This window comes from Passer domesticus, chromosome 1 (assembly GCF_036417665.1).
Source record: "Passer domesticus isolate bPasDom1 chromosome 1, bPasDom1.hap1, whole genome shotgun sequence".
In the NCBI taxonomy this organism is placed as follows: domain Eukaryota; kingdom Metazoa; phylum Chordata; class Aves; order Passeriformes; family Passeridae; genus Passer; species Passer domesticus.
In genome coordinates this window covers 139,382,465-139,397,223 of record NC_087474.1, presented here as the reverse complement: position 1 = coordinate 139,397,223, position 14,759 = coordinate 139,382,465, and the positions used below count along the sequence as shown (strand labels likewise).

The 14,759-nt window shown below is 41.6% G+C and overlaps 1 protein-coding gene across 1 annotated transcript in view; it reads left to right on the top strand.

The window, feature by feature from the left end:
* NIPAL2 (NIPA like domain containing 2) overlaps positions 1-13,499 on the top strand; it is a 52,278-nt gene extending 38,779 nt beyond the window's left edge. Inside the window, exons 6-11 of the mRNA XM_064392684.1 lie at positions 646-742; positions 4,948-5,083; positions 7,429-7,517; positions 9,315-9,378; positions 10,693-10,787; positions 11,099-13,499. Coding sequence (XP_064248754.1) covers positions 646-742; positions 4,948-5,083; positions 7,429-7,517; positions 9,315-9,378; positions 10,693-10,787; positions 11,099-11,187 — 570 coding nt within the window. The 3' untranslated portion in view covers positions 11,188-13,499. The remainder of the gene's footprint in view (positions 1-645; positions 743-4,947; positions 5,084-7,428; positions 7,518-9,314; positions 9,379-10,692; positions 10,788-11,098) is intronic.
* Positions 13,500-14,759: the final 1,260 nt, after the last annotated feature.

The following is a 14,759-nucleotide window of genomic DNA, read 5'->3' as shown; positions in this document are numbered from 1 at the left end:
AACATGTCCAATAGAGTGATCTGCTAGTGCGTCATTCAACTTTTCAAGGAAAAGTCCTGGCAGGTACCTGTGATTTGGGAACTACCACATGAAATAAATGCTTTCCTCCTTATGATGTATGGCAGAAAATTTCGACAAAATCTTGAGGGGAGTTTTTAGTAAGAAAGCCAAAGAGGGTAACAAAAATAAGCTTGCACATCACAAAGAGTGAGTGGAATACTATAGCTAGAAGGAGAGATTGCTATTTCTTTAGCTAAGTACTTTACTCCATAGGAATTATAGACAGAGTTTCTGTAAATATTATTATTTACTGATAAATATTGGTAACTTTGCTCTCACATTAAAAAAAAGTATTCTCAATATTACAGTATTTTGTCAAAGTGACAAAATATAGATAGAAGTAAAAAACAAAAACTGAAGATATAAAAAATACTCAAAGTTAACTTTTACTATAACAGGAAAGATAAATTACAACAGTTGTTTGATAGCTCAGTCAACTGTCAATGGTTATTTTTTAGCAGAAGCCATTTTATAAAGCAATTCTTTGCTTTGAACATATAGAGCAGCAAAAATGAATGTGAGACTTTGCATGAAGCATTTATTACATAGTTTCACAGCTCTAACTTTCTTTTCTTTTATTTTCAGATTTTAGAAATTCTAATATTCTGCATTCTCCTCTATTTTTACAAAAGAAAGGCTGTGAAACACATCATGGTTTTGTTAATGATGGTAGCTCTACTGGGTAAGAACACATTATTCACTTTAATGTTCCTGTCTGTTACTTGATAATTCCTTGTCACTCCATCTCTCCAGACAGTTTAGATTAGAGACATTTCAAAGCAGTGTGCTACAGAAGAATCATTGAAACATTTCACATGATTTTTACTGGGGTCTCTTTTTGAAAAGTAAAGCTGATTATTAAACATAGTTTCTATGCTTATTGTTGTGACCATTTCTTTTTACAGATACCCTCAAATTAATATGCTATGTGCAATGGTATTCTGAAACTTGTTTAAATAACACTTTAGGTTTTGATCCTGGGAAAGTGGACTATTCAAAACTTTGTTTTGGAGAGCAGGCTGTGAAAATCTGTTCTCTAAAACAGAGAAGCTGAAGACCTTGCAATAACTCTAAACAAATGCAGTGATGTGCTGAGACTGTACAACAACTTTAAATTATCTATGACTATTTGCATATGCAACATTTCATATTTTACCACCTTTCCTGAAGAAGAACAAGAACTCAGTGGGCCACTGCAGTTTGTTTGCTGTCATTGTCACCACAATCAATAACCAGGGAAAGTAGGGGAGATAATTTTATCAGCATCTTTCAATAAAGTTAAACTTGAATCGATTTTGAGAAATGTCAGGAGTTCATCTCTAAAGCTCCTATTCTTGTAGGGTTATATCAAGAATTTTCACACCCCATGTGACAAATTCTCCTGTCCTTGTCTTGTCATTTCTCTCTGAAACCCTCATGGGACACAAGTCTCTGGTTGAAGTGAAAGGTGCCATTGAAGTCAAAGGTTTTTTTTTTTTCTGCAGTTTCAGTGGCTGCATGTATCAGTCTACATTTCTAATGGAGATGACCATGAGGGTTTTTGATAAAATAGAATTTTACTAAAGTTTGCCAGGTACGAAATTGGATTTAACTGAATGTAAATACCCTCACAGATTTTTATTAACCCCCTTCCTTCAGGGTAAAAATCCTGAGTGGTTTATTATTCAGCTGGGAAACAGAGCAACTTTTTGGGGACAGTCTTCCTATGTAGGTTTCCCAGCCCTAGGAGTATTAGGATCTGTAGCTCTGCAGAAGCATTGCAGGATTTCCATGCTCCCTGCATGAGGCAGAGATGGAAGAGCCCCCAGAGCTTTAGGTCTAACTGCTCTTGGTTTGGAGGAGGGAATTGTGAGTGTGGCTATCCCCCAGCTCCTAGCACAGAGCCTTGGAGCTTTGGCAAAGCTCTCCTGAGCTGCTCTGCAGCTTCCAGCACAGCCATGAGAAGTGTGGAGCGCTGTGCACTCCTGAGTGAAGGTCCAGCCAGTCCTGGACCGGGTCCAGGTCCTCCTCCTGCATAACTGGAAGTCTGAAGATTTCCAGATGTGTTCCTCCACATCACTGCTGCAGTTGTGGGCAGGCCCACCGTGACACTGCCCCGAGGGAGCCCTGGGATGGCTGGGCAGGTGGTGTGACCAGCTCTGGGGTGCTGGGAAGGTGGTATGGGCAGCCCTGGGATGGCTGGGCAGGTGGTGTGACCAGCTCTGGGGTGCTGGGAAGGTGGTATGGGCAGCCCTGGGATGGCTGGGCAGGTGGTGTGACCAGCTCTGGGGTGCTGGGCAGGTGGTGTGGGCAGCCCTGGGATGCTGGGCAGGTGGTGTGGCTGGCCCAGCTGCCTCTGCCCCGTGTCCTGCCAGCCCTGGTGGCACAGGGACCCATGGAGTGCGGGACGGCAGCGGCGCTGCAAACCTGCAGCGGGGCAGGCAGTGACTGCAGTCTGCTGCTCTGGCTGCAATCAGCCAAAAATACATCTTCAGCTGGGGGCTGCTGAGGTTGGTGTGAGCTTATGCAACCTGAGGAAAAATGTGTCATTGTTTCTGCTCTGTTAGAAAAGACACAAAAAAGCAAATCCTGGTTCACGGGACCTTCTGAAATACTGACACTTCCCTAGAGCATGAAACTCAGAACTGCATCTGACTCTGGTTCCTGCAGCTGTCCTGGAGCCTGGCAGTCCCCACAAATCCACACGTGGAGCACTCTGGTTGGTCTCTGACCTTTCTGCTGAGTGAAGTGATGGAGAGGCTGAAAAATTGTCCGTGACTTTGCTCCCAGCTGTGTGACACAGGCACTGCCCTTGCAAGGCCCTGCCTGCTGAAGGGTGCTCACAGAAGAGTGCTCATGGAAGGTGGTAGAGTCCTGGTGGAGTGTTCATACAGATGTAAATTAAAGGTGGAAAGGTTTCTTTTCAGAGAGGGCTGCCTTGTGTTTCACTGCATATGCAAGCTACTTTCACCATCAAGAAAATACAGAGGTGATCACAAAATCTGATGAAGTTTTGCTTAGTACAACTTTGCAGATTCATTTGGTGAGAATTATCTTACCTCATGTATATACTCAGTTACCATAAGTTTGGAGGAAACATTTCAGATTATAGTGGGATTTCAGAGGTTTCTGTCCTGACAGCTGGAACGTGACATAATTTGTCACACTACTTTGATGGGAGGTCATTCTGACAGAGAAAACAACTCCTGGGTTTGAAACTTGTTTTGGAGTTACTTTAATGAAAAGGTAATTTCACTTCTCAAAGAATATAAACCAACAAACCAACCAAACACCCTGGTGCTTTCATTTCTGTCTTGTTAAAATTTTAAGGCCTGGAAACTGCCCTTTCATCAGAAACAAACAAACAAACACAAAAAAAACCACCCCCAAAAAAAATCCTTACCCTTAGCAAGACAATTCAAAATACTAATTTTTACCTGCAAGTGTTTTTTTAAAATAATAACTTCCCTGCGTTAGAGTGCAAATCTCAGTTTTATGTTGATGTCTTGTTGGGGCTTGAGTGTATTTTTGACTTTCTATCATAGCATTTGCACCACTGCAGGCCAGTGTTTGACCTCTGCTCAGTTTTACAGCTGTGTTTGTTAAAGCACTTCACCTGTTTCCATTTCAGAGAAAGAAGTGAAGTGCTGGGGGGAAAGGTTGTCATGAAAACAGTGAATTTTGTGGTGATGAACAGGATCATCACAGGATGTATGCAACTCTTAAACTCCCCCTGAACTTTTGGACTTTCTATAAGAAAAATGCTTGCAATCAAACCTACAAACCTGCATTCATTCTTCTTCCCCCTCCTTTTCTCCCAACCTTTGGCCTGAACCTTCTGCACAGCACAGGTCTCCTTGCCAATCTGAATGTTACAGGAGGATGAATCAGACCACTGAAATCCAACACTCCTCAGCTCCGCACGAGGGTGGAACTGGATCTCAGCTGGGGGATGGCGCTCCTGACAGTTAATTACCTTTCTTCAAAGGTCATCTCTGCAGCCTGACTCTTGAATTTTTTAGAGTTTTTTGAATTTGTTACATTTCATTTGCAGTAATCACAAACTTCTTGGGTTAGCTTCCACAAACCAAGAGCTCCAAAAGGAAATCAAAAGTAACTCTTAGCTAAACTCTCTGCCCCTCTCTTTTCTGAAAGAATTCTCTTGCAAAACCTCTCTAAACTGGTGACATGTATAAAAACCATTGCCTGATGTCTGAAATTTGTGGTGATACAAGGATAGTGATTGTATGGATTGACAATACACTACTGAAATACTTTTTCTGTGGGATAAATCCAGTAAATGGTCTCAAGAGCCCGGCTCTTGAAATGAACTGCAGACCCCTGTGTTGTTTGTCTGCTTTTCATATATATAATGCCTGGGGAGAGTTAGGTGCTTTGGGATGTGGTCCCAGAAGTCAGCTTTGTCCAGCTCCTGTTTCACAAGAGAAATCCTGAAGATGATGAGTTATTTGAGGCTGCCAGTGACACTGCAGGCTGCTATAAAGAGGCATCCTAACTGCTTTGAGCAGATAGCCAGACCTCTCACATGTCTCCTGAATACTGTAACATGGCTCCAAATTTGCTAAATAAAGTATGTGGATCTAAATAAAGTATGTGTGGAAGATGTGGAGGCTGTTTTACCACCTTCAACTTGGAGTCCAGTGTGCTAAAAAGACTTAAAGGCCAAACACAAAGCGTACTTGTACCTAAGGCCACTGAGCTTACACAGTAGCTCAGCAAGCATTTATCAAATCATACACATGGTTTAGGTGCCCAAGTCCTTCCTCAATCTTATTTTAAGTGATCAGTCCTGTGGCTCTGACCTGGATCCTTGTCCTCCCTCACTGATGCACTGAATTCCCTGCTGATCTGAGTCCTGCCCTGCTAATCTCTTCCCTTCCCTTTCAGCATCACTGACTGTCATTGCTGTAAAGGCTGTGTCCAGCATGATAGCACTTTCTGTGAAGGGGAAAATGCAGCTCACTTACTCCGTTTTCTATATCATGAGTGTTTTAATGGCAACTTCTTGTGCTTTCCAAATCAAGTAAGTGAGATTCTACTTACCTACTAACCTTCATACATGTTTTATCTGACAGTTTTATTTGGTACTGATAATGATTCCAGATACAAGTTGCAAATTAAGGCAACAAATTCTGGCAGAGCCTTGACAGATGCATAAATTGCCTCCAGCTGGTTGTATTGTTTGTTTAAACTTTATTTCTTAGTTTATAATTGATTGTTATGGACACCACCTCTTCTCATTATCACCTTCAACAAGGTCTGCCCAAATTTACTTGTCTAGTTTTGGCACAGGTCTTAACACACTAAGTGAAATTTATGCTTATGTAGTCATTTGGGGGTTACTTTTAGAAATCTTTATTGCTGAATAATCAAATTACTATGATTATCCTCATTTTTCATGTCTGTTCCCCAGCTCTATGGCCCTAGTCAGGCAGGAGAAGGGAGTTTACCCCAACTTTCTCCCTGCCGCTGTTAAATCTGCTTGTTGCACTTTGCTGTCCTGCATGACTGTACCTTTCAAGTTTCCCCTGCAGGCCTCTGGTCTGTGGAGTTATTGGTTCATGCTGCCTTTGCAGATTGCTGGGGGTGGCAGCACGGTAAAATATGTCTTGCAGCTGAACAGAGGCTGTTCCCTTTCTGCCTGTCCCTCTGCTGCTGGTGCTGATAGCAGCCTTCAGTAATCTCATCTAGACTGCTCCAGTGTGAGCCTGAGTAGTTACTCACATGATTATTTTCCGGTGGAAAAGCCAACCCAGCTTTTTCATGGCAGAACATACCATTCCCATGTGGAATCAGAAAGTCCATGCATTATTATGCACTGACTCTCCATGGCTGACTCAGGAACTCCCCTGTAACAGATTATAAAGTGATTTACATCCAGCTTGTCTTCGCTGGGAGAACAGCTCCGGGCATTTAAAATAGGAAATCAGAGCTTGGTAAATAAGAAGCTGCTGAATTAACCTCTCCATCTTGTCATTTTTTTCTTTCTTTCTTTTGCTGGCCAAAATTAAAGCAGAAGTGAAATGTACCCATTTAATTCCCTGGGCTGTGTCCCTTTCTCTCTACTCTCTTGGATGCATTTACTAACAGGGACAGTGCTGTCAGACTAAATTTTTCATTTTATTTGTTTTCTCTCTTATTTTATACGACTGTCATTCATTAGCCGAGAACAGCCTGTGCTGCAACAATTGCCTGGATCCAACACCAAGCTTTGCTATCATTGTTTTAGTCCCTGTGACCAAGTTTGTTGCAAATGGGAGAAAATAATGAGGTGTTTTCAATGACTTCAAAATCCTGACTATCCTGTGGATATGTAGGATTTCTTTATTTTTAAAGCACCATGGAGACTGTTCAACAGTTGCTAAAATAACCACGCAATTATTTTAATGGCTAAAACAGATCCAAGCTTGGATTTTTACTGTGCACATAGATTGCACCAGTGAAATGCTCAAGTGTGGTTCTTTTTACAGGCTTGAATATAGTCTGCAGACTCCTGATTTTTCTCTCTGAAATGACCATTCACATAACAGAATATCTGCAGGTGCATCCACAAAATCAGCTCATGATTCATCACTCTATGGGTGACTGGTGATAGCTGTGGTCTCTGTACAAGTGGGGTAATTGCTCTGCCTTTTTGCAGATTGTGCAAGCTGCTCCATGTTCCATGGCCAGTGTCTCAGTCCTGCAGGTCTGTGTGCAGTGCATGCTCCTGTGGTCCTGCACCCTCTTGCTCATGGTTCTGGTGAGAGGTCACGTTGCCTTTCTGAAGAGCAGGGCAGAGTTTCCAACCCAAGGAGCTTGAAGCCACCTTGCTGGACTTTCCCTGCAGGACAGAGTGTTTCTGGGTGTGATTGCATAAACATACAAATAGGTGTTTCAGCCAAGCTGGATTGAACAGTAGCAGCAATGTGGACTTCAGCAAAGTGAAACAGTTCCTACAAGAACTCACATGTTCATGTCCATGATGCCAATGTACCCTTACACAACCTGTTTGAATTAGAGCAACTTGTCCCTGGCTGCTTGCAGGCAGCCCTGCTTCCAACAACCAATGCAGATCATAAGCAATAATACCCTAGCATTCCTCCCTTATCTGTCGCAGACAAAATTTTTCCAGCAATGCTTCAAAAATATGTCCATTGAAAGCCTATGGCCAGAAGAATCCATGCCAACCTTCTTGCTTTCACCTATTCATTTGTACTCTGCAGAGTCAAAACCAGAAATTCAGTATGTGTATGCTGTCCAGGGCTACTTGCTCTTGTGGTAAGAAATGGTCACACTTATTGTTAAACTGACAAGAAGTGGCCTAACCTGACTTAAAGTGCAAGGAACGTCCTGTGGGAATGAGATACAAAAATGTTTATCTTTCAGGTTCTTGAATCAAGCAATGCATCTGTATGAAGCAACAGCAGTTGTCCCCATTAATTTTGTGTTCTTCACCACCAGTGCCATCATTTCAGGTTTGTTTCTCACCTTCTTCCTCTACAGAAAGATTTTTTAAACATCAGGTTTTTAAGAACAGGAACTCTGTGAATAGAAACCCAAGCCAGTCACATTTGTCCTCACAGAAATATTTTTTTCCTAAGTAATAGGTGTTTAAATTCTAAAAAATAAGTAAATTCACAACTTCTGAAAAAAATAAATGGTAGGGTGCTAGAGCTGGATCATCTTTAAGGTTCATCCCAACCCAAATCATTCTATAATTCTATAAAAATAATCAAATTCTAACCTTTCCAAAATAGATGATGCATGATTCACTGTACCTTGCTGGCTTACTAGAAGTACCTGCATTTATCCTAGCCTCCTACTGACATCCAGTAAATGCATTTACCATGTGCACACCAGTCCCTCCCTGTATGAACTGGTAGAATAATTTTAACAGCCTGGCAAACTACTCAAATGACAACCAGCTGTGCTTCATAGTAGTTAGCGTATATTCCATTTCAGAAGGTGGAATTCTGGGTTAAGTGAAGGAAATAAAATGACTACAAAAACTTTTTAAGCGTTTAACATTTTATTCTGGGTGAGAACTTTGAACTCAGCATTGTTAAAGAGGGACTGCAAATCTTGGAAATGGTGTGCAGTGTAAGAACATGAGCTGGGAGGACAACTAAGATGCTGTATCAGCAATGAGCCAAAATGATCATGTTGTTAGAACATTTATGACTCATTTTAACACACGCTGGGGGCTTTCCTGTCATTGCTGTGCAGGAGTTTCTCATGCAGAGCTGCCATTAATGAGAAGGGGAGTTAGCTTCACTCACAGATTGCCTCAACACCTGTGTTAGAAGAGACCTACACTTTGTGACCGAGAAGAAACTTGTGCCAAAAGGGGGTTGTGTTCCTGTGACCATATGGGGAATTTGGCCTGGTGCCTCCTTATAAGATCAAGTACCTATTCAGGAATGGCTTAATAGCTTTGAGAGTGGATACACATGCATTTGCACCAGGTTAGTTAAACCAGTGTAGGGCTTTGAAAAGCAACCTCTGCTGAATCTTGCTGGGATGCTCGTAGAAGGTACCTGGTGTCACGATTCCCCCATCCCTAGTTACAGCCTTTGAAGACACTCTCACACTTCAGCTGCACTGGGTCCCACTGGCATTTCTAAGCAGAGCTGTGCTCATCAGTGGTTTAAAGCTAATATACTTGGCTGTTAATAGGGGCAGCTGAGATCCAGATACACATCTGGTTCTGTCACCTCCACTACAGAGGTGCTAATTCCTGGAAGAGGGGCGACCAGAAAGAGCTAGTGATTCCTTCAGCCAGAAAGATTTGGCAAACTTGGCTGCTGGAGCCCTGCACTTGGTGTAAACATCAGGGACACAGTTAGTTATTGAAAATCTGTTCCCAATTGGAGTTAAAATGTCCACATGGTCTGCTGGAGTAGCTTAACGAAGTCCATGAAGAACCTCTTAGCTGTATTGGTATGTCGCTGCTCGTGAGCAAGACCTCGAGTTTGACCTGCACAGAAATTGTTGCTGACAACGCAAAAGATACGTGCATCTGTGCAATTACTAACCCAGCACGTGTTCCAGCCTGATTGACTAAATCTTCTCCAGTCCTATGCAGCGTCTTGAGAAAGCCTAGATTATGGGATATAGGACATAAAGTGAACACATCACAATGTCTATTAATACCTTATTTGGGATTTTTTTGCTCTGTTTAAGCATGACACTTCTCCTGACCCTCCCAGCTGTAATTCATATCACTTGGAAGCCAGTCAAGATCTGCAATTCTTGTTTCTGTCACATTCCAGGGGTCATATTTTATCAGGAATTCCAAAGTGCAGCTTTACTGAGCGTGTTCATGTTTCTGTTCGGGTAAGTGTATCAGCCTAAAATCTGCACTAAGGTTTGTACTGAAACAGCATTGCCTTGTGGAATCTCTTCTTTTCTCAGTAAGAAGAAACCAGCCTTGTTATTAAAGTATTATGGAATAGCCATTATAGTAGGATAAAAAAAACATTAAAGGAAAGATTGATGTCTGTGCTTTGGGAGTTTGGAGGCCTGGTTTTGAATCCAAATATGTAAAAATGTGAGACACTTGTGAACTACTAATCTCATGATGGAATGAAAAACCAGCATCATGTGCTCCTACAGCAGGAAGGAGAAGCCGCTGCTCTCCACCAAATATCAAATTATAGGGGGTGCTTTTTCAGCTGTGAGACATCTCCTCCCATATTACCTTCCACTGGTGTGTCTGGCTGTTTTATTTCTGCCCCTAGGCATGGGCAATTATATGAGCTGCTTGCCTAGAAGGCAGTGCTGCAGTAACTTTCCCTCATCTACCTGTGTCAAGAAGGACACAGTGTGCCTGCAGAAAAATTCAGAGCATGCTAAATAACGTTTTGAAGAATGACCTAGGTGTTGTGAGAGCAGAAACCTTCTGCTGGCTATCAGCACCACAACAACTTTTGGGAGAGGTGCCAGTTATACTAATGGGCACAAAATGTTTAAAAGATCTCCTAGAACTGCTGGAGGTGTCTTGCACACAGTGCTGTCAAATAAATGGGGCTGATAGCTACAGACATCTTCATCTTCTGCAGCTGGGCTGGAGTAGGTGCACGCAGCCACTCTCTTGTCTGACTGCTGGAAAAGGCACAAAAAATGGAGATGAGCAACCATGTACTTGGCTGCTAGGAGTTAGGGGTTGTGTGTCCAAGACACAGCGGATGGATGTGTCCAGCCATAGCAGTTTTTCACTGCTCCTGGCTTACAGCCTGCCCCTGAGACACACAATCAGAGGAGAAAAACAACAGAGATGTCGATTGTCCGCAGCTAGACTGAGTTGTTAATGAAATTTCACATGCTTGAATGCTAGCTTGGATGCTCTGTGAAGATTTGCTCAGGGATTCAAATGCTGAGGTCTCACACCCACAGGCATCTGATTAGGTATATATTGCTGGAAGTGTAATTTTGGCTGTGGAGCCTTTGGAACTGATAATAAAGCTCCAGGAGGCAAAAACTAGACTGAAAGAAGCCCAAAATAAATTACAGAGCTGCCAGGAAGAAGTGTTTCTTTATAAACTCAGCAACTTGGGTTTGGAAGTCCTTGAAAAAGAAACATGGAAAGAAATTCTCATCTCAGATACAGTGAACTGTTTCTAATGATAATGTGCCACTGTTATTTTGCAGGTGTCTCCTATCTTTCCTTGGTGTGATTATAATTGCAAGAAATAAAAAAGAGGAGCATTTACAAATTCCTTTTATTGACTGTGGACATATTCCTGGTAAGTAGGGCTTTTTTTCTCTCTCTATTTAAATGAGATATCAGATAATGGGATGACCTAGGAGAATTGAGTCACAAGTATGCTCTAGTCATATTTAATAAATATACTGTTCGCTTAATTTCTATTCCTGTTCCCAACAGATTTTTCAAAGAATTTTTCAGGGTTTTTCCAAGCTATTGTTACAACCAGTCAAGTGAAAACAAAGATTACTGGAACAAAGAATGTTTAAATGATGGATTGGTGGGGAATTTGTTTTATTAAAATTCTTCACAAAGTTGTTGTTTTTTCCCTCTCTCATCACATTTCCTTAGGACAAAAACTGACAGGCAAAGTACAACCAGATTCTCGCTGTTCATGCTATGGCACACTGAACAAGGAAGATGACTTGGTGAAAAGGTAAAGCTGAAAGAAGAAAGCACTTTACATGCCAGTTAACAGGAGGAACACCACTGGAACAAGGATCAGTAGCACCTTTTTATTGAACATATTTAAGTATACATTGAACTCCTGTATGTTGATGAGTCATAGGATTATTTAATGCAAATTAATTTATCCCATGATTGTACCAAATGTATCCTAAAGATAAAGGAAGCCTTAATAAAAACCAAATAACCATTAATGAAATGGAATATTCTCCTAGTATTAATGCCTCTTGAGGACATTTTTAGAGTTTTAATTGCTTTTAAATGCAATGAGCACAGAACAGGATTATAAAATTCCCCTTTGGAACACCTCAGATCTGTGTAAATGTTTAAAGACAAATGTGAGAAATTTTAATTTTTGTAAGTGATTTCAAAGTATTCTGCTATATATATAATCCCTTTTAAACCCTTTCCTTCCTCTTCAGGAGTCAAAACTGTAAGTATATATGAAGTAGCCACAAATAGAATTGTGTCTACTAAAATACAAAAATAATTTTGTATTGGGTATAGCAATTCTGATTATCTCCTACCATCAGATTAATTATCTTATCTTTCAAGGAAATCAGTACTTGTGTGAGCAGTGGGAAGATAGTGTTTGCCATAAACACAGGCACATGGGCACACAACATTTGAGGTGCCCAGCCAAGGCAGGATTAGGGTACTGTACTTGACAGAGGAATCCTGGGCACTGGGCTGCACTGGGCTGGGCTCTATGATCTGTTAGCATAGTCTGGTCTGAATTTTAGCTTTTGTTTTCAGCAAAAGAAGGTTTTAGTGAAGAAAATGCACGGTTCTTCAGAGGAAGTGGGATAGCCAGGGTCCCACTCTTGGTATGTCTTGGAAAAATACCTTTAAAAAAGTAGGGCAACTCCTGTTACTACTGGTAATTCTGCATGAGGAAAGGCTGTAAAAAAACAGGACCACAAAGAGTCCCAGTAATTGTACAGTTCGCTCTTAATTTAATGGTTGTGTCTCCACACTGATTTGAAGAGCCAGCAGTGATGGGAACAATGACAGTACAGGCTTTGTGTTCAGATGTCTTGGTGTCTCTCCATCCCAGTGTCCCATCAGAAAAGCTTCTTCTAGGCATTCAGCATGGATGCACTCATCCCTGCATGGTACCATTGATCCACTTCAGGCAGCACAGGGGTGCTGGTCACATCCTCTGCACAGACAAATGAAAGTGCTCTTGAAAAATGTTCATGTCTTGTTTTAGGATTAAATTAATCTGCAGTTATGAGTAGGGACTGTGCATACTTTGTTTCAGGTCTACTTTTTTTTCTCAAATAATTTAGTTTATTTATTTTTTAGATAGGTACAGCTGAAGATCCATAAGACAGTTTCATCCCAAATGCTGCAAAGCACACATAGAGCTGCAGTATTTTGTGTGCAGCAATGTCCCAGGAACAATGGCATTTGGGGACTTGTGAAGCTGGTTTGCAATATATGGGGCTTTTCCAGCTGACACAGGACAAGATTCTGTCTGCACCTTATTTGTACCACCTTCTTGGCTTGGCTTTCCTTTCCCACCTAGCACCTTGAGTTCAAGTTTCTAAAGATTAAAAAAAATCTTTTTAAAAAAAACACGTAACTTTTACAGGCTTTCTCCAGGGAGTAAGAACATGCATGTCTTTCTTTTGCATTATTTTGCAAGTCAAATTGAAGCTGCTTGCTAAGTCTCAAGTGAGAGTATGTGCTAAAGATGGAAATAAGAGGCCTACAGGTTTTCATTCTGTGACCTCGGAAATGAATGGGTGAAAGGATTTGGTATTGTTGCTTTTTTAAAGGATTGGCCTTGGGCATCCTTCTGAAATCTCTTTTCATGGCTCAGGAGGACTGCAAGAGGTAATAAAGGTTACCAGGTGTAGGATTTTCTCTTTAACGCAATTAATCAAATGTAAAAATCTGTGGCAAAAATTATTTATCTCAAATTGGTGGATTTCTTCTTGAACAATTTTTTTTCTTCCTATGTTTTATTAAAAAATTATAAGGGCTAAAGTGTTTTATTTTATCTCTAGTGTATTTCAAAAAAATTTGTGAACCAAAACACTAGTAGAAATTATGTGCAATTAAAAGTTGTGATTTGACATGATCTTTGAGATGTTAATATAGTCCAACTAATTAATGCGTTACAGGATTGGAAAAACTCAGTTGAGAGAATTCATTACCGCTCTGCCAAGAAACAGACATGACTTGTTTCAAGAATCAGTTTCTAACCAATGTTATTTTCAGATTCTGCTTGTCATACTTAGGTTGCAAACACCACAGACAAACGCCTGCTAAAAGAAAAGCCTCTGCACTGGAATAAAAAAATATCTCTGGAGCCCTTCTCCTTAATAAAGAGTTATTTTCTTGCAGTGCTTTTCCTGACATCAAAAATATGGGCCAGATAAGCTGCAAAACTTGTGTGTGCAGACTGAATTTTCCTGAACAGATCCTCCATGGGATGTGCAGAAATCAAACCAGGAGAAGGTGTCGTAGGCAGGCAGTGTCTCACATGGTCCCTCAGGCTCCAGCTTGGGATTTTTGACAGACCAGGACCAGCAGGACTCATTTAGTGCTTGTTCCACTGCTGGTCACGCTGCAGCAAGAGATGAAGTATTAACTGGCCAGGGGCCTGGAAATGGGAGCTCTGGAGCAGAGCAAGACTGTTTAATTTTTGCTGTAAAATATCAGGATTCATTTACCAACAGTTTCAGCTGGCAAACAATAAACTGAGTTTGGACTGGATTAGTCTGTTTGCCCCTGGGACGGAGCTGGTGTTCACCTGGCAGGCTGATTGCCTGCTACTCACTCCAGCCCAGCTTTTGGCAGACTCACATTTTGCATGGAAGGGCACTGGCCATCTAAAACCAAAGGAAAGAGGCTGAATTTTATAAGGGTTTGAGTTTCTGTGCTTGGAACCTGTGGTTCGTGCACCTGGCAAGCTGCTTGAATGGGTCAGCACTGCCAAAAGGCTCATCCCCTTTTTCCCAGCTGTGAGGTCCTGTGGCTTCCTGGGGCCAGTTCAGCTCACTCACCCTGTAGAAAGCATCTGCATCCTTCTCCTTGCTGGAGTGGCTCTCTGAACTGACCCAACCAGACTGACTGGAACATGTGATGGGACAGATGTGAAAAGGGGAAGAGGGAGTGAGACCTCTCTTGCTTCGGGCAAACCGTCATATTATTTCTCTCCTTCCGAGATTCTCTATACAGCAAGCATTCTGCTAAGATCACTCTTCTTGCATCACCATGCCTCAAAAGCAGCTGAGGGCTTCCTGAAACTCTTTTAAGTGCCAGACTCACTGGCTTGTGTATACAGAGTGATGAATGGCCCCAGGTGGGGCTAGGATAGCCAGCTTGTGGCAACCAGCAGTGTCCCAAGGTCAGCTAAAAGCCCGGACACGTCTGACTATAAATGATTCTGAGGGTTAATTTTTTTTATTTTCAGTGACTGTTTGCAATGAGGTGTATAAGTAGTGCTAGAAGAATGGACTGAAAAGTCTTCTACACTCAAACTGTTCTCACCCATGCAATATCTCTTTCCAGCCCTCTTTATGCAGGATTGATG